This window comes from Xenopus laevis, chromosome 1S (assembly GCF_017654675.1).
Source record: "Xenopus laevis strain J_2021 chromosome 1S, Xenopus_laevis_v10.1, whole genome shotgun sequence".
Lineage (NCBI taxonomy): Eukaryota > Metazoa > Chordata > Amphibia > Anura > Pipidae > Xenopus > Xenopus laevis.
Genome location: NC_054372.1, coordinates 139,664,343 through 139,685,908, shown reverse-complemented (window position 1 = coordinate 139,685,908; position 21,566 = coordinate 139,664,343). Strand labels below are relative to the sequence as shown.

Below are 21,566 nucleotides of genomic sequence, written 5' to 3'. Positions count from 1 at the left end.
TGGGGCCCTGCGATTTCTGATGGCGGTCCTGGATAGCAGTATAGACCAAGTGGCAGATCATTTCACTAATGTGCCTTAATATTACTGCTACGGCTAATTGATTAATGTTATTTAATGTTAATGGTTCAAAGAATGTCAGGCTGAATAGTCGGCCCCCACACATTTTCACCTCACCAAATCTGGCCCTCTTTGCAAAAAGTTTGGGCACCCCTGTCATAAGTATTGTATAAGTGCATAAGTATTGTATAAGTGCATAAGTATTGTATAAGTGCATAAGTATTGTATAAGTGCATAAGTATTGTATAAGTGCATAAGTCCTGTATAAGTGAATAAGTCCTGTATAAGTGCATAAGTATTGTATAAGTGAATAAGTCCTGTATAAGTGCATAAGTATTGTATAAGTGCATAAGTATTGTATAAGTGCATAAGTATTGTATAAGTGCATAAGTATTGTATAAGTGAATAAGTCCTGTATGAGTGCATAAATCCTGTATAAGTGCTTAAGTCCACATTCCTGTAATTGCAACTAAAAGCTCCTAACAAGTTATAGTGTAAATGTCCCAGTTAAGCATACAGAAACAAGTTGTCATTTTCCATACAGTATGATACAGAGTATATGATCTCCTTTAAACAGTTACAAAGTTTCATAAAAGAGAAACATTGATGCAGTTGGGAGCCATGGGAACTCTGACAATCTCTCCCAGCCCTAAAACTTCTGCGCGACTTGCTCCCACCTTGTACAAATGGCAAGTTCACCAAGTTCTACCCCGAGAGAAGAAGTTTGGGTGGGACATGTCCCTTTTGCCCCACCTCCTAGAGGATCAGGGTAGCAAATCTGGAATTTCCTTCTGCCACTCCTGCTGTAAAAACCATTTCAAGCTGCCTGGCAGCCTCAGTAACTCCGATTCGTTTCCGCTCGCTGCAAGTCGCAAGATGTGAGGCTCTGGGCTGCTGCTACTGCAACAATAGAATCCCAGTCCCAAGTGCAGATCCAGCAGCTCTGCTCCAGGGGGAGGAACCGACATCCTGTTCGGATTCAATACAAGGCCACCTCCTGCGACAGTCGGAGAAGTTAATAGTGGACGAGCATTGGCGGAGTCTGGAGTTATTCTTCTTATTCTCATAACCTCGTGGATGGGAAAGTAACGGATCGACTTTGGAGCAGCGCTTGCGCTTTTTCTAAAGCTGAGATGCGCGGGGACTTGGCGGTGGCTGCCTCTGGGGGAGTCTGAAACTTTTCCACTTCTAGGAGATCTGGTTGGAGGGGGGGGGGGTGCGTCTGTCTGGGATGCAGATTGTGCAATCGGCGTCTGTGGATCGGATGGGGATGAGGAGAAGAGGAAAGCAGGAGGAGATGCTGGAGGGATGTGCGGCCAAATGGACTTTCATGCCTGATCTCTTCAGCAAAATGACACGAGGGCTGCACATCAACTTTGTGCTACTTTTGCTTCTTTGTGTCATGAACTATGGAAGTGCTCAGGAACTCAGTCCTAGAGGAAGGAATGTCTGCAAGGCACCAGGGTAAGAGGACATAGTAACACTGCCTGTATATATGCAGTATATGTGTGTGTGTGTGTGCCACAGAATGAGGGCACTGTGCAAACCCATTTACACCTCAGAGCTGGAGCCAGGGCCAAATGATCTATTGTTCTTTGTGGGCACATTATAGGCACACATCCATTTGCTCTGCCACAGACTCATTGTAGTAGGAGGAGCTTCAGGTTTTCATTATGTACAATGTGTTCTGCTGGGTAATAACAGTAACACTTTCTCCCACACACAAGCACCTACACTCACTCACATGTCTACATGATCTACACCCATTTGTGTACAGCCCACACCCAGTAACATCCTCACACTCACATATATGCAAAATAATACAAAAATATCTTATGTAGATGAGACACACACACTCACCTTCATACTTTTACACACACAAACATATATATATATATATATATATATATAATATATAGATAATATATACATACATATATATCAATATATACTCCCTAAAAATTGCTTCCAGTTTCCTCGTACACATTTCTGCAGGAAACGCAGCAGGGTAGGTGTTTATCATCATCTTAATTCTTACTGAAGAATGAGTACAAGTGCTCGCCATGGTGTGATATTGAAGCCTGAACAGATTTTCATGAGAGGCACCCCCCCCCCCCCCCTCCCCCCCCCTAAGATTACAAAAAAGCTAAAACTAAAGAAGCAAAAAAACTAATTAAAGCAAATCCAAACACAAGAAGCAGATTTAGCAATGCAAAACAGGAAAATAAAGCCTTTCATGGGCCCCTTGCTCTTTATTGCCCATTAAAGTGCCTGTTAAACTTCAGTAATTTTACAAATATTTCACGGCTCCCTCTTATATTCCAAAAAGCCTTTGGGACTGATGGCCAGGAGAAATTTTATGTCTTCCTATCAGGCATGGACCTCTTATCCAGAATGCTCTGGGTCTGGGGCTTGCCTGGATAAGGAATATTTCCATAATTGGATCTCAACTTGAATATAATTTAAATATTGCGTAAAACCCAAACAGGTTTGTTTTGCCTTTTCATGATGGATTAATTATATCTTAATTAGGATCAAAGTACGAGTACTGTTTCATTTATTACAGAGAAAAAGAAAATAATTTTTTAAAATTTAGTAATGAGTGTATGAGTGTATGATTATTTATTTATAATGGAGTGTATCGAGAGACAGGCATTCCTGTAAATTCGAGCTTTCGTGGATAACGGGTTTCTGCGACAATGGTCCTATTAGTATACAAGCAAAATGCCTTTGAGGAATACTGCTCCTTCTGAAGAACAATCTACTATTGTTGCACACCCATTCTACGGGGGGGTGGTATCCAGGGTCGGACTGGGCCTGTGGGAGACTGGGAAAAAACCGGTGGCACCAGCCCTTCTGAGCCAGCAGTTGGCTCTGCTCCAGATAACCCCCCTCCCGCATACACCCATTGCATGAGGAGAACTGAAAACGCGCAAAGGCCCAACTGCGTGGGGAAAAGGGTATTATGATTTGGGGGCCCGGGGGCCAATTCATAAAGACCTGAACCCTGCCAACCGCGACCAAAACCGCCAACCCGCATGTTAACCCACTTTGATCCACTACCCGGACCCACAAACTGCCTTATCTGCAACCCGAAACAACCCCTACCAGGAAGTGATTGGTGCTACAAACCAAAAGTGGTTCATCAAAAGTGGTCGGGACAGAAACAACTTTTGATAAAAACTTTTAAAAGATTAAAATATAGAACAAATATTACATAAGTAAGAAATTAGATGAGGACTCCGACCCACAGACCCCGCAACCCGCATTGAAAATCATTCCAAAGGGCCCACTTTTTTTTGCGTACCCACCCGGCTGCAGACTCTATCCAGTATATCTGTTTCTAACAAAAAAATGGCACCCTTTGGGAAAATTGATTTTCAATGCCGGTTTGCGGGCTGGGGGTTCGCCGAAGTCTCATTCAAATCTTATCTTATGTAATATTGTCTATATTTTAATCCTTTTTAAAGTTTTAATCAAAGTTGTTTCCTTCCCCGCCCACTTTTTGATGACACCCACTTTTGTTTGGTAGCACCATCACTTCCTGTTGATGGTGGTTAGCGGGTTGCGGGTTGCAGATAAGCGCAGTTGTGGGATTCCGGGTAGTGGATCAAAGTGGGTAAACATCGGGTTGGTTTGGTCGCGGGTGCAGGTCAGTTTCTTAGAAATTGGCCCACGGGCACCCCAATCATTAATACCCCGTTTCCCCCACACAGTGGGCTCTTGCGCGTTCAGTTTCCTCATTTGCAGATGGGATATGCGGGAGGGGGGATCGGAGCAGAGCAAACTGCTGGCCAGAAGGCTTGTGCCCACCGGTTTTCCCAGTCTCCCACAGGCCCAGTCCCGACCCTGGAACCACCCCCCCCCGTAGATGGTGTGCAAAAAATAGTAGTGTTTCTTCAGGAAGGAGCAGTATTCCTCAAAGGCATTGCTTGTATACTATAGTACCATGTCCAGAAACCGTATCCAAGAAACTCACGAATTACCAGGAATGCCCCGTCTCTCATACACTGCCATTAAAATAAAATAATCATACACTCATACACTCCATTATAAAGTTTAAAAATTATTTTACTTTTTCTCTGTAATAATGAAAAACATACCCCTACTTTGATCCTAATAAGAATAATTAATCCATCCATTTGAAAGGCAAAAACAAACCTGTTGGGTTACGCAATATTTTAAATTTATAGTCAAGTTGAATCCAAAATTATGGAAATACCCTTCCAGGCCAACCTCCAGACCCAGAGCATTCTGGATAAGAGGTCCCAAGCCTTGATGAGGAACACACAAATTTCTCCTGCCATCAGTCCCAAAGGGGCTTTTGCAATAAACGAGGAGCCAGAAATATTTGAAAATTACGAATAGTTAATCTTAACAGCCTTTAATGGAATAAAGAAGACAAGGCCCATGAGGCTATTTTGCCTGTTTGCATTGGCTATCTGCTTCTGTGATTTGATTTGCCTTAAAATGAGTTTTGCTTGCTTTTTAGTTTTAGACTTTTTTTGTAATCTGTTGCCTCTCATGAAAAATCCCCTGTTCAGCTTCCAATATCACACCATGGCCACGATTGTTCTTCATTCTCAGTAAGAAATTAAGATGATGATAAAAAACACCTACCTGCTGGCGTTTCATGCAGAAATGTGACGAGGACTGGAAGCCAATTTAGGACAGTAGAATGATATATACTGTATTATATATATATATATATACATATTATATATATATTATAATATATATGTTGTGTGTGGTTAAAAGTATGAAACAGGAGTGGACTCACTTCACACCATGTGTCTCATCTATCTTATAAATATTATTGTATTATTTGCATAATGTGAGTGTGAGGAATGTTACTGGTGTGTGGCATGTTACACAAAATGGTGTAGATCATGTAGACATGTGAGTGAGTGTAGTGCTTTGTGTGTGGAGAAAAGTGTTAACTTTATTACCCAGCAAGAAACACATTGTACAATAATGAAAACCTGAAGCTCCTGCCTACACAATGAGTCGTGGCAGGAGCAAAGGAGATGTGCCTAAATGGTGCCCACAAAACAATAGATCATTGCCCTGGGCTCCAGCTCTGAGGTGTAAATGTTTTGCACAGTGCCCTCATTCTGTGCACACACACACAACACATACTGCATATATTACAGGCCAGTGTTACTATGTCCCTTACCCTTGGGCCTTGCAGACATTTCCTTCTCTAGACTTGAGTCCTGAGCACTTCCATAGTTCATGACACAAAGAAGCCAAAAAGTAGCACAAAGTTGAGTGCAGCCCTCGCATTTTGCTGAAGAGTAGGCATGAAAGTCCATTTGACCGCACATCCCTCAGCATCTCCTCCTGCTTTTCCTCTTCTCCTCATCCCCATTCCGATCCACAGAGCGCCAGACAATCGCATCCCAGACAGACGCACCCCCCCCCCCTCCAACCAGATCTCCTAGAAGTGGAAAAGTTCAGAGACTCCCCCAGAGGCCAGCCACGCCAACTACCCCGCGCATCTCAGCATTTTTAAAAAGCCGCAAGCGCTGCTCAAAGTCCCCGATCCGTTACTTTCCCATCCACGAGTTATGAGAATAAAGAAGAAATTTAACTCCAGACCCGCCCAATGCCGTCCACTATTAACTTCTCCGACTGTCGCAGGATGGTGCCTTGTATTGAATCCGGAACAGGATGTGGTTGCCCCCCCTTGGAGCAGAAGCTGCTGGATCTTTCGCACTTGGACTGGAGATTCTATTGTTGCAATTAGCAGCAGCCCAGAGCCTCACATCTTTGCACTGCAGCTAGCGGAAACGAAGTCGGAGTTTACTGAGGCTGGCCAGGCCAAGCTTGAAATGGTTTTAACAGCCAGGATGGCAGAAGGAAATTCCAGTTGCTACCCTGAGTCCCTCTAGGAGGTGGGGCAAAAAGGGAAACATGTCCACCCAAACTTCTTCTCTCGGGGTTTAGACTTGGTGAAACTTTGCCATTCTGTACAAAGTTGGAGGCAAGTTCGCGCCAGAAGTTTTTTAGGCTGGGACTAGATTGTCAGAGTTCCCAGGCTGCCCAACCCGCATCAATGTTTCTCTTTTATGAAACTTGTTAAACTGTTTAAAAGAATTCATTATACTCGTGTATCATTACTGTATGGAAAATGACAACGTTTTCAGTAGCTTAACTGGGACATTTACACATAAACTTAGAGCTTTTATGTTGCAATTACAGGAATGTGACTTAAGCACTATATACAGGATTTATGCACTCATACAGACTTATTCACTTATACAATCTAATTCAACTTATACAATACCTTAGGCACTATTACAAATACTTATGCACTTATACAATTACTTATGCACTTATACAGGACTTATTCACTTATACAATACTTATGCACTGGTATACAGGACATTATTTCACTTTATTACAGGAAACTTATGCACTGTATACGAATTACTTAGCACTTATACAAACTTATGCACTTAACCAATACTTATGCACTATATACCAAATACTAGCACTATAACAATACGTTATTGACAGGCTGCCCAAACTTTTTTTGCAAAGAGGCCAGATTGGTGAGGTTGAAAAATGTGTGGGCCCGACATTTCAGCCGACATCTTTGAAACCATTAACATTAAATAACATTAATTCCAATTAGCCGTAGCATAATATTAAAGGCACATAGTGAAATATCTGCCACCTTGGTCTATACTGCATCCAGACCCCATCAGAAATCGCAGGCCCCAATACGAACAAAAATTCCTGGCGCCCCCTGCGGCTGCGCGCCACCCAACATGCCCCAACTACAGGTCCGCCCCTTCCACCCACAGATCCGCCCCCCACACAGTAAAGAACAAAAAAATATGTGGCCTCCGGGGTTCCCACATCGTAATAAAAAAGTAAAAATATTAGTGGTCAGGGCCCCCCCATAAAACATTTGTGGCCAGGCCCCCCATTAAAAAACATTTGGTGCTAGACCCCCACTCATGAGAAAAAAAATTTGTGGGCCTAATTGGCCAGGGGCCCCTAAACGTCCATGCCCATTTCCAAAGTCAGCAGCCTCAGAAAGATTGTGTTGGGGGACCCCGGCTAATCAAGTAATTGGCGTTCTGGCCCCACTTACCTTCGGGCCCATACAACTCTCCCCCCTGTCCCCCCCCTGATGGCGGCCCGCTGCTACCTGTGATGAAGGTGTTAGGCTGGCCATAAGACGCACGCATTTTCCAATCTACGAATCATGGAGTATGATTTTCGGACCTTGTGTTAGAGAGTCCAGACATTTTTGCCCGGTGGAGATCCTCGTTTGGTGATCCCCGGACAGGTTAAAAATTCTGTTCAAGCTGCCGATAAACTCTGCATGTATTGCCATCGTACATTTTCAGTGGGAGACTGTCACTCGCTTTGTCTATCATACGATAAAGCTGTCAGAGGTAGCACATCAGCTGCATCTGTTCTTTAACTACTTTATTTGCTCGGAAATGGTAAGCTTTGATCTGAATTTTGGCTGACAGGTTGGGAGAGGAAAAGTCCGATCGTACAATGATGTCGTACGATTTGGATCTTTGCGTCTGATTGGCCAGCTTTACCATAGACAATCTGGAACATAGTGACCCGCCATACTCTTTTAGTTTACTTACGCACGTCATACGTCTATTGACACCTTCAGCCCTAAAGAAGTATTGTGAAAACCTCTACGTGCCAGTACGTATCTATTACTAAACCCATGTCAGCACACAGGCAGCAGTTATAGACCCAAGTGGCAGATCATTCAACCTAATGTGCCCAAATATTACTGCTAGGGATTTCCTGATCGCACTGTGCTGGGGGGCTCATTATTATTAATTTTCATGACGAGGCAAGAGCCGGTTAAATTTGAAACAGCCGCAATTGGGGCCCCCTGTCCGCACTTTTGGACATTGCCTGACTTATTACTTATACAAGGACTGTATACACTTATACAATACTTATTACACTCTATACAATACTATTCGAGCTCTATTACAGGACTGTATTTACTTATACAAACTTATGCACGTATACAATATTTATGCACTCCCTATAAACTTATGCATTTATACATTCTTTTAATTTATACAGGACTTTGAACTATACAAGAACGTATTGCACTTATACAGGCCGTTATCATTTATTCAAACTTATACACAGGCTGAGACTGGAGAAAAACAGTCAACAGAAAAAGAAATAGATGCGGTTCGCATCGAGTCACCCCGGATTCAGCTGTGTCTATCCAGTCGCAGCCTTTACGCAGTACCCAGTTACTTCGTGCCGTATCACTACAAAATTTTCATCACACTCTCGCGTTTTCGCGCCAGGATCCTGGACATCACTCGGGGAAGTGATGTCCAGATCTGCTGCCGAAATACGCCTCGAGATGTGATGAAAATTTGTGTTGGGTAGTAAAAAGCAGCCCTGGAAAAAAAAAATCAAAGCAGCCCACATATAAATGTGCAACTTTTGTGGCCAGTTCCCCCCCATCAAGTTAAAAAGTAAAAATTGGGTCAGCCCCTCACCCCCCCCCATAAAACTTTAAAAAAAACCATGTTCAGGGGAAAACTTAGCACATGCACGCCTGGTAGTGTATCTGGCACTCTTTTGGAACACAATAATGTAGAAGAGTGCAGGCAGCCATTTGTTCTGCAATCCACAAGTGTCTTTCTAAGGCCTACTACTAGTCCCTCACATAAGGGCTTCACTGAAACGACCAATCTAAAATCAACCTTATATGACAACAATAAATATATGTGCAGTTATTAAAGTGCCATTCAGGCTGTAGCACTCAGAACTGAGGTTGAAACAGACACATTTCATAAAGCTGACTTGTTTAAAAACAACTGTTGCCCAGTGTCGTAATAAGTCAATCCACAAGAAATAGAATTATTGATCCATCCATTTCCAACCTTTTCACATTTATAGCGGATTATTGTGTGTTCTGTGTTTGTTTTAATTAGACAAAACTCTATAGTAAGCCTTATTTTTTTAAGTTTATTTATTTTTAAGGTCTAATTCTAATTCTATACAGGGCATTTTCCTGTGGTGTTGTAACCTTTCCCTGCTAGTATTACCATATTCCAGTGTATTTTTCCATGCTACTGGCGAGCATGTTCTCACCCCTGTCTCAGAGGGACCTGCAATTAGTAGAGGAAAGGTTATAAAATTTGTAACTCCTCGACACTTAGGTACTTTATAAATTTCAATTGGAGCCAAGTGAGTCTTCTTAAAATTGAAAATGCATGAAACAAGACAAATGTACTTCTACAATTAGTGATGCGCGAATTTATTTCGCCAGGCGCGGAATTCACGGCAATTTGCGCGATTCGCCGCCAGCGAATTTAAATTCGGAAACTTCCGCGAAAATTCGAAAAAAAATTCGCCGTCAAAATTTCGTCAAAAACGGGCGTCCGCGGTTCGAAGAAACAGACGCCGCGACGATTTACCGAATTTTTCCCGATTTCGCGAAATTTCGGCGAATTTTTCTGGCGAAGCGAGAACGCGGCAAATTCGTCCCATCACGACCTACAATAAGTATTTATGGCCACAATTATTCTACACATATTGGTATACAAGTATAGGTGCGCGCCAGTGTACCAGAATCCCTCAATCAAGTGCCCAATGGAGTCCTTTCCATCTAGTCTATGTAACTGCACCCACTTCCATTAGTAAACATTGATAGAACCTTCTATCTATTCATGGCTTGCACTTGATACTGGGTCCTCCCTCGATCAAACTTTCTGTCTTGAGTTGAATTGTTCTTTTGAAAACAGAAGTTAGCCCTTAATGCATCACTTTGGCAAAGGCAAGATGTTAAGAATATTTAGAACAAATAAACCACCAACTTGTGGACATTAACTTTATATTTCAGTACCCATGTTACATACTTTATCAACTTGCAATATTTCTTATTTCCATCAGAATGAATATAACATTTGTCATATTGTTTCTCGCTTACAGAAACGACGTCTTCATCTCTCTGGTTAACGTAAATTGCCATTTTTAGCAGTGTTGTTACTGGGTGCGGGACATGGGGAAAAAACTCTGTGGGCTCTTGCCAAACCAGATCTGTCACCACCTGAAAACCAGGGAGCGCCTGACCGCAAACCAAACACAGCCAATTCACACCAATCACAGCCTCAATAAAAAGAAAACCAAGGTGCATTGGGGGTTGTGGCTCATAGCATGGGCCTCCGTGTGTGTTGTGTGATGAGCTGCAACTAGGGGAGTAGTAAAGGCACATGCCTTGGGGCGCTAAATGATGTGGGGAGTGCACTTTTTTGAAGCCTGACCCTAGTTCGGCTTCTTTGTCCGCCTTAACTGCCCCAATTTTTCAAGCAGGTTCGCAACACATTGCCCCAGAGTTGTTCCTCTGCTTGAGCATTCCGTTAGCTTGCAAGCGGGTGGGGGGAGACATGCCCAGTGCTGCCCTGATGCAGCAGCCCGCCACCTACCGGGAACCAATCCAACTTGTTTGAGATTATGTTGTGAGGACTGGACACACTCACATTCCTAAATTTCAGATGTAGTCTACACTGGTCAGATAAAATGCTCAATCAAGAATCTCCCAAGGAAATTTAGCCTTTGGACCCAGATGCAGTGAGGATTATACAGGAATTTAAAACAAGGCACCAAAGTCCGATGATATTTTAAAGAGAACAAAATAGGAGAACCGCCAAAACCTGCCCATTGCGAGATTTTTGCGGAAATTGTATTTATTGTATGATAATATAAGCTAAATAGGATCTATTCAAAAACCTTTATATATAATAAAAAATGAAACCAATCTAATATTATTGTCTCAGAATATCACTCTTTATACATACTAAAGTTATCTATATATATATATATATCAACCCCTTCTATGGGTATTACAAAAATTGGTATGCAGAAGAAAGAAAAAATGAGAATAGCAAAGAATACAAAGGTTCAGTTCGCAGTCCAATAGATAGAGAAAAGAGCAATGGATAAAAATATTAGTAAAATTTAGTCATGCCACAGATTGTGCATGATATTCTGATATAGCTAATTAGTCTTAAGAGAATCGTATTGTTATAATTGACCCATAATTTATTAAACGCACCTGAGCATCAGCAGGATACAGAAATTGTTAATTGAGAGGTTGGGCCAGAGATGAAACAGCGCAAGCCCGAACATATGTGTTCAAAGCACCCCTGAAGGCTACCAACAACTATAGCCACTGGGTCATCTCCGAGGCTCGTCTATTTTGGTAGCCATACAGGACTGTCATCTACTAATCAGAGTAGATACACCTCCTATTAAGTGTTACTTGTGTCATGACAACATTTAGGTGATTATCATCCAACCCCTAATCATTAAAACTGTTACTTATAAGCCTGGTGAGAGCAAACTGTCGAGCAAAAATGATGAGCAGTCCCCTCTCGACTGGCAGGTGTCAGGAATTTCACTGACATGCACTTCGACTCCACACGGACAAATATCACTGCTAACGACCACGCTCAAATCCCTTCCTTCCCGCAACATTTCTACTTAACTTCGCCCTCGGGTACGTTTTCCCGCTTATTGCCGAGCTCACCCACACGCATGATCATATTTAAATGTATCACTATTATGAATGCCAGGATTTAAGTTCGCGCGCAGGTGCAGTCCACTGTGAAGTAGATGCCCACCCTTCCAAAGTCAGGTAGCTGGTATAAGGAAGTTGCACGATAGATTAGCTTCTCTAACAGTCACGATTTTGAGACTAAAGTTCTAGCAAGTCCCGTTATAGAGTTACTGTGTGTATGTGGGGTTAGCTAAATGACAGTATATGAAGATTAATTTAGCAAGGTGACTTTTATAATGCAGAAATGTGGCAGAGAACATACTGCATAGATTTATCCAGAAGGAGCGGAGTCAACCAATAGACCGTACATGAATCTTCACATCCTCCTTATCTACTACAGTGTGCCCTGCACGAGAAACACGGTGTCAAGAGAAAAATCACATGAATAAAAATTTATTTGTTGATTGCCCTACAGCATGAGTGCAGCACGTGTATGAAAGATGAGAGGTCTAAAGAGTGCGCGGTGACTGTACGTTATGAGAAATAACATGTGTTTGTAAGGGGAAGGAGGGAGCAGCCCCAAAAAGAATTTCGATCCTTTTTCAGCCCTATCACCATGCATCTACATAGAAACTGCATATGAGCAACAGCCAAGCGTTTCTGTGTGACTATAGCAACACACTTATAACTTTGATTTTACTATCTTTTTAGGAAGATGCCGCCACGAACTCTCTCTTATTGGTAACTCTGATCTCGGTGGATTCCCGTCTTCACCTACGCGATTCGTGAATCCAAGCGACGTGGTGATCATTTTGCGAAGTGAATTCAGTTTAGCACCTCGGTAAAAGGTAGCTTTCAGTACACTTGATACAGCGCAGTGGGTCTAAGTGCCTGTCGAGAGTGTGCCTAGTTACGCCCCGGGTTCGAGCAGAACAATCGCGCAGGAGCGTGCCCTTGATAAGGAGCGTAGAAAAGTAACACTACCAATTTACGCCTAGTCAGTTTCGCGTTCATTGTCACAATTTCGGACCCTCCTAAACGAAAAGATACATCTACAATCCACTTAACTCCCTCTTTTTTTATAATTATTAATAACAATAATTATTGCCACCAAACGCCTAGAGCGCTACAAATTAAGTTCGACAGGGACTCATAGCGTATAGACTAGCGCAAACCCTGTAGCTGGTAGTTTTAAGAATACCATTCAGCGTCTATGCATCGTGAATTGTGCACCCCCTGCTTATACGCCGAGGCACTGGGCATGAGCAGATTATTTTATCCAGCAATCATATCAAGGGGTGCTTGTAACTGGTGGAGCGAATGTCTATTTGTCACTCTTGGGCTTGCTTGTATTCACTGGTTTTAGCTATGTTCTAGAGATTTTAATTAAATATATAGGATTATAACATACATAATATGTGTTGGTCTGAAGCGTCGTATCATTACCAATAACGACATAATCCTCATTGCTATAAAGTCCCTCAAGGGAGGATTATTAGATATTAGAGTACTTAGGTAATGCACTTTTAAGTAACTATAGCCAACACTGTAGATATACATCACTATATACCTTATACGTATCATGAGAAATTACTGTTTGATTCTGTATGTGGAACTTGAATATTCACAAAGATTGTGATAGATATCTCTATTACCTTTAGCTCCATTGCTGACTAAAGTATACTACTCTAAATTTATTCACATATTATTATCTGTAATGTATCAACGTAGACAACATACAATAAGCCGTTTTTGGATGAATAACTACAACTAAAACATACTATTCATCATGACTGTAAGTAGCAGACCCTGTAGCTTAGCTCTGATGCTATATCTAGCTTTTATAGCAAGTCTGAAAGATAATAGATTTATTCAGAAAATGTGTTAGACGGTCTGCCCTATAACTAAATAGAGTACTGACAGCACTCCTGATCATTGAGATGCCTAATATGGAGCATAATTGTAAACTCCTCTAGCTTATATATGGAATTCAGTATGATTGTGCTATGTTCACCATATTTACCATATGTTAAACTACAACGGCGTATGTACATATATTTCACAATATGTATCAACGGTACAAAAACTAAAAACCACAGGCAAGTGAATCACAGAGAAAGCTGAAGGAGGAGGTCACAGGCACTACTGTAATGCCAATACGGCATGTGAGACTAGACAGTCTATTTCTCTAACGCCATTAATAATGTCTATATACTCTCCTGTAACTGAGAATCGCGCGGTGAGTTGAAACTTGAACCAAATCTACCACACAACAATTATATAGAACATTTACTTTGAAACTACTTTATCATAAGTCATCACTCCTTCAATAATAATGTGCTGATCCCAAATGTCAAGGCTAGGATCGGCGAAAGGAAGTGCTCCTACTGGTGCGTCGTCTGATGTTATGCGATGCTCCTATCCAATCTGTTGAGCTAGATCTGTGATTTATAGTTACGATAATAATTGCGCATTATTAAACGGAGATGCACATCACATCAAAACTATCGTTCTGAGATAAATATATAACACAGTACTCAGAGATATTTCGCATTGGGCGCGTGTTTCGACACATTTTTCTAATATTAGAATCTATGCCCGAAATCTGCCATAATATATATCCAGCATAATAAGCTAACAAAGACGTTTCTTTACCGTCATCACTATGAAGATACGTCCTAGAGTGCCACGACCAATTGATCATACATATGTTCTGAATATCTTTTTCGATCGGATCATGGAGTGCGATCACTTGTCTTATCGAGTCATTTTGCTAAAAGACAATTTAAATAGAGATAAGAATCCAAAATCCATCTCAGTAAATGGTGTCTGTAAAGACTAATTGTTCATGCAAAACAAATGATTATTAGATGAGTAAATCAGTAAGTCAATAGACATTACATCTTGTGTCGAGCGAGCTATCTCGCATAATGTTAGTAGCCAGCCCTAAAGAAAACCGTAGTCCCCACTGATGATATTGAGCATCAGCCTTGTAAAGTGTCGTACACGTCAGAAAAATTGGCGAGGTAGAATAGCTCTGTAAATTTGTCTTGTCTGTTACTATGACACTTCTAAGACATTTAAAAAATCCACTTTTCGGATCCTGACCCACTTTGTGAATTCCCCCCTTTGCTTGCCGTTGAAGCTATAGTAGTTATGACTAAGATACACACCGCTCAAAGCTTCGTGATTGTTGGGCCCCAATGCTATATTGGGAGACGTGCACTTTTAACAGTAGTTCAGAATAGTGTTGTGGTAACCTAGTGTCCCTAAAATATCATATAAGCCTCCGCATCAGTAGTATACGATGTAGAGAGCACATTGGATGATACTTGATGGTAAGAATGATATTTAATATTTGCAATCCAGAGTCCGATGGTAATATAGTCTGTATAGTAGTATAGCGATTAAGATATTCAAGAAACATACTCACAATATTCCATGATACAGTGCGAATTGACAGACCGTGACTTCAAAGTTCTCTGATTAAACGTCACACAAGCCAAGTCCCAGGGTTGATAGTAATTATATGAGTATCTATCTACCAAGCCAAAATCAGGGGAAAAACCAGGAATCAGTCAGAGGAATATAAAATTATATACTAGAGAATAGATAACTCGAGCAGCTAATACAGTCAGCCACTTGGCATGTCTAAATTGCTAGCTTCAAATGATCTTGCATGCTCTTAACTCATGGGCATTGATGCAAGATTAGTCCTATTATAAGAGTCCATAGGATTAATACATAAGTTTAGCCATGTTATCAATACACAGTCATGCGCCTACATCTACGAGCTTACTTCATAATGAGACCACTGAGTTGCACCCCTGTGCTATACTAACATAGACCTTGTACACAGTGCTACCTTTAAGAGGGTGCTATGAACTTAATGTTGCTGGTACTATGAGAAGAGCATAAGAATTCAAAACACAGTCACCTGGATCACACCGGTCCAACCAAAAGTAGAGCGTCTCATGAATGATATGCGGTACTGAGCTCCCAATACTCCACAAGCGCTAGGCGTAATGTGTAAAAAGTTCCCTCCTTGATCCTCTGCACCCTCAGGCTAACAAAAGGCACAGCCCAATGGCGAGGCACCAGGGTCTTCCAAACTCCCTATTACGTCTCTGATCAAAGTGACCAAAAATGAGTATCGTGTTTTTGTGCCTAGAAGGTGACTCACCTCTAGGCCTCATGGCCCGAATTTTTTAAAGTGTAATCCCATATAACCACCGATTAGCCAAAATTAGACCGACTTGTAATATTAAAATAAGCAAAAGATGAAGGGCGCCCCGCCTGAGCATGCAGATAAAAAGAGTCACTTTACTCACATCACAACATCCAGCATTGTTAAAGTCAACAGCTGAGCTCGAGCTAAATCACAAGAAGCAGAAAATATCTGCACGCTGTTCGACTTCCTCAACTCTCTTATCTCGATGTTACAGTCTTATGTACCCCAGGGTGAGTGCAATTATCCTCTGGTAAGTACTATACTAACTATGAGAAGCTTGAGCACTATCAAGCATCAGACGTAACATTGTACCTAAATGGCCTCGACCAGAGTCAATTCTCGACGTTATCATGACATGTGTGAGACATGGGCACACAACTTCTATGTAGAAATTGATATTATTAGAGTATACAGGTTATAGTAAATATACCTTGATATCTCACTAGTCACTATCAATTAGATGAAAACGTCATTACTAATTGACTTACAGTATTCATTATCTGGGCGGCTCTATAGTATTCCTTTAAGGCCTATGAAACATATGCACAATGTATAGTCAGTGTGCTGGATTGATTGACAGCACCTATACCACTGTGAAGCTAAGCCATAGCCAACTAGCATCACAAAGGCTAGATCATCCCATCCCACTATTTGCGAGTCTGCAAACCGAACATGTTATCTGATTGCACCCTAACTAAAGCGTTCCTAGGTACACATGTAAGTTAATATATGATTCTACTAGTATTATTACTTATGGAAACTGCGACGACCGAAGATCCCACACATTCGCATATTAAAATAAAATATGGACACTAGCCAGTATGATTAATACAAATTTCAGCCACATATAGAGACGTCAATGTTGACAAAGATAAATAAAATCTTATCTCACCCGCGACCAGAGCCCACCCAAGGCTCACATTATAGCCAGCGTGATGCAGCTAAGAGGTTTAGATCTACTATCTAATTACATTGATATATCTAAATGTATGACTTCTAGTGCTCTTCAGTGTCCTCACCTCTCCAGGTCACGAAATACTATCATGCTATAGTAGCACGACAACAACCTGTTAATGTTTCGTGCTTTGTAATGTTAGCCAAATGTTGCACGACCATCGCATAATAGTAGAAGAAAACTCTACGCCATGCATTGCAAATAGGATTTTCCACCTGCGTCAGATTAGAAATCCTTCACAGTTTCCTCGTACGTGAACATGCCAGCCAGTTTTGTCCCAACACACACTTCTCTATGTAAATCCCTCAATAGAGTATACCCCGTAGATCCACCAGTTTATGCTAAGTACCTGGATCATTGCTAGGTTATCGCAACCACAGCGACTAGATGCAACCTCATTAACAATGCGTCTAACCTCCGCAGCGCTATACAGTATCAGCTATTCACATAGACACCATGTATATGATATATACTTATTTTCACTCATAATATCCATCAGTATTATATTCTACATTTTAATAGTGAAAGTACGTTAAAGGCGTAAAATAGAGACTCATACTTTGCTAAAATTAATTATTATTGAATATAGTTGAACATTGCAGGTTATTTCAGCCTCATAAAGGTGTTAAATGAATACACATACAGATCATCATTTAATCGTGAATATTAAGAGTTAGATGAGATAATTATTTACTATTGTACTATTGCCACTTTCAGAAGTGATAAGGGATGGATGGAGAATGAAGAATTTGGAGGCTAAAGCTCCCCGATAGACCGCAACGATCCTTCGAAATATCTTGCGGTAGTGGGATTGTCGATAAAAATAAAGTCAACCGTAGTGTGAAGCCTCCCCTGAAACCATATTGAAAGCCTCTGGCATGCACTGAACAAATACTGTATTGTTTGTCACATCTTATTGATTATTGTAAATACGAGGCCAAATCATTCTGTCCAACGCGCACATATATAATTTGACCCTCTCAGTCTCAGCTCGTCTCACCATAAAGAATATCTCTTATGATGCACTTTTAAGCAAAGCTAATCAACATAAAGGCAACCATCTATTGCTCATGTTGCATGGCCGATACATAAGCAGCGCCAGTATAGCCCTTCCCCTTGATAATTTTCTTACAAAGAATGAACATGGCAACTTGCGAGCTCCTTTTTTAGTTGCATTGCTAATAGTAGCGTACAGTACCTCTCTCCTGCTCATTAAATAGGACGATAACGTATTCCTATCCGAGTATGAAGATGTGAGGATTTTCAGATACTGCGAATCAACATAAAAGACACACAGAATCAGATCGAGATCCTATATAATAGATTCATCAACGAGTCGATATATGAGCTCAGTCATATAATAGCTATTCTATGAAATGAGACGATCGTACTGCGTCGTTCACTACATGGAAACGTTTCTTGTGTATATTGTATGCTAGCCCCCTAATAATGCAGTCATAAGATTCCAACCCTCCAACGGCTCGGTAAGGGTTTAAGTCTACTATAATAAATATATTTAGTTGTATGAGCTAATAGACGAGCAACTAACCCTTGAGTGTATGTTAAGCTGTCGGGGTATAGAACTTGCATATATCGAGCCTTTTGCAACTAACTTACCTATAATTTTCTAGTACCTCCTATAGTGTTTATTATCTACCATATTAGCTACTGACAGGTTATTCAGTCATTACGCACGACCTGGGCTTTCCAAGAACTGCAGTACAGCATCCTATTGGCTGAACGTTCTATACTCAGTTCTCATCATTTCATTAAGTTATGAACACCAATGTATTGTGAGGAGGACCATACTAAGGAAGTCGATTGCAGACATATTAGTCCTTCATTCCTGCCGCGTAACTTGCTATCAAATTATGACACTACTATATTTATAGGTCTCTAGCTATGTCTCATAGGTAAGTAGTATCGCGTTCTTTGCTCAACCTATTCTCTTGACGTGAACAGATTATTTATGCGCCTACACAGAACGGAATGAGCCACTAAGGGCACAATTCTTGCCACTTCAGCGCGCATTTGAAATGACCCTCAGGGTTCTAGTCATGGGCATGAGTAATATAGATATGCTATCAAGTATACCCATCAACCTATCTAAATGCATCATGTCCCAAAAAGAATTTGTTTAGCCTAGTAATTATATCCCAATGCGGTCAAATATACTGAGTCGAACAGGATTCTGATTTATGAAATGAGAGAAAATAGCATAAAATACGTTCACATTAGTTAGGCCAATTTAAAACTTAGACTGCACCCTTGTACAGCAGCTCAATAACATCTGCCACACAAACAAACAATGGTCAATGGAAACAACTACATATACAATGTAACTTACTAAGTGGGTCTAACTTTATTTAGATATAATATCCAGAACAATCATGCCAAGTGATATGGTGTTAGCCATGTAGAGAGACAAGTGTTAACACATATGTAAATATGTCTTGATCAAAACTTCTATTATCAAAGTGATGTTGATGTAACACGTGTATATCCGATTCTCCGTTCTATAGTCCACGATATGATATCCAAACGGTAGAGTTGATAAGGAAACGACATGTGTCATGTGTCTATTAATAGACTACACATAATAAATTGCTAATTGTCTATTCAATAATCGCTAGTCGCTAGGAATCCTACTGTTCATCGTAAGATGAGTTCTTACCCGCTAAAAAACCGCACTACCAACCGAGCAGTCTGTCAATAAGCAGGGAGATTACCATGTAGGAAGGTGGATCACGCACGACCTACTAATATGCACGAGAGAAGCGCTATTACTCTGACTCGGTCTGCAGAGCACAGCTGCCCGCACCAAACATCGAAGTGCCCAGCACCAGGAAACTTCGGCTACCGAGTATAGCATAGCTCCATGTCACCGACTGCGGGTCAAACTGACACCGACACAAGATGGCAGAGGATGCGCAGTCTCCCATAGTCGACATACCACTATTTATATTGATCGACAGTCTGGATAAGTGGATCTGCAGACACTCATTGAGAAGGATCCTTTGGTATCACTCCACATATATGTCTGGATAACTTACACGATAGATTATTAAGCATCTTCCACTATCTTGACTACCAGTTCTAGGTAAGTGCACTAACCCATCGCCGTCCGCCCAGCCGATCCCCTGCGACACTGAGAGTAAAAAGCCCTAATTATAGTCCTCACAAAACCAGATCACACCGAACAAAACGACTTGAAGGAATGTGCATCTAATGGACTTAACACTCATTGTAAAACCTTCTTATGGTATATCATGTGACTGCACAAGATCCAAAGTTACGAGCCCTAATATTCCTCCTCGGATATGTCCTATATAGAAGCAGTATAATATGTCTTAAACACAGTTATCCAGCTAGCTATACCAATTTTAAATGTTATATAGTCATACGTGCTTGTGTTGCATTTGTAACTACCTCTAATAACTACTTGTCTTGAGGAGTATATCCACACTCTAGCATCACAACCATTCTAGATCTGAGCACGACAACGAGTCTAGCGCATCCTCTATCACCATAGAGTTTTCATTCTAACGATCGAATCTAAAGTCAACATGCTAGAGGTTCACCACAAGCGAACCACTACGACCATTGGAGAGTACAAGCCCACCGTCGAATATATGACATCTCAATAATATGATCGCTAAGGTGATTCGCCATATTGTAGGCAGGAAGAAGGATATGGGTTCCCTGACAAATTCATGAATGGGTCTGCAAATTTATATAGTGCTCGGAAAGCCTCGCTATCGCACGAACTTCCAACTCTCCAGACCTGCCAATACTCTCCAACTTCCTATACTCTAGGGCTACTACTTAGATCAAGCGGCTAACATGTACCCACTATTTTTCCTACCCATTCTAGCTACATACTGCTCCAAAAGGAAACCATAGACACCTATGGAGTACCCCTTTAAGCTTCTGCATGATACGATCATATACAGCCATATGGACGGTAGAGGTGCACTATTTTACTATATGCTGTTCAAATAGAAGATGATTACAATTGATGAACTAATAGGATATGGGAAGCACCGTTTCATCACCACTAGTAGATCACTACAGTACGATACGCTGGTGTGACGCTCAATGACTAGCATAATTACCAGGCTCATGGACAACTAGTGAGACCTGAGCACTGAGAAAATAGATATTAACCTTAGTCCACGAGTTTAGACAATAAAAATCATACATTAATCATTCTTATATAATGTAAGTGTAACAGGTGATTAATCACGACTAACAAATCTGTCCCAGAATCTTAGTTTTATTTTTAAATATTACCCCATATGTGAGTGGACAAGACTGGCCCTTAGCCTTAATACTGGGCCTATTAGTACCTCGAAGACTACCCGAGCCCAGGCATGTATTACAACTAGGGAGCGAGTATGACTTCTAAAATATGTTATTGGGTGAGGTGTCTATAACTCGCACTTCCATAAGTGATCGCAATGGCAAATGGTAATGATACGCTTAACTCAACTCTAGAGATGACCCCCAGGACTTGTGCAGCGACACCTTTGTGCAACACAAAACACTATTACAGCCCATAGCCTACCATGGCACAAGATCCACCTACCTGTATCCCAACGACCCCCAGTAAGTCGTGCACGTCCGGAATCGACTTGATTGCTTGCCAACTTAGAGTTTAGAATATCGTGAAAATGCCAGCTAATGTTAACCCAAGTTTACCATATAACTAGAATTTAGGCAACTACACACTCCTAGTTAGAAGGAGTTCCCAAAGATACTTTCTCTCCAACAGATGAACTTGAGTCTAGGATAGAGCTCCTACT

General features: G+C 41.2%; 1 protein-coding gene across 3 annotated transcripts in view; it reads left to right on the top strand.

Moving 5' to 3' along the window:
* Nucleotides 1–834: 834 nt before the first annotated feature.
* LOC108707097 (scavenger receptor class F member 2) overlaps nucleotides 835–21,566 on the top strand; it is a 137,956-nt gene continuing 117,224 nt past the window's right edge. For all 3 annotated transcript variants that reach the window (XM_041580266.1, XM_018244055.2, XM_018244054.2), the window contains exon 1: nucleotides 835–1,521. In XM_041580266.1, coding sequence (XP_041436200.1) covers nucleotides 1,289–1,521 — 233 coding nt within the window. In that variant the 5' untranslated portion in view covers nucleotides 835–1,288. The remainder of the gene's footprint in view (nucleotides 1,522–21,566) is intronic.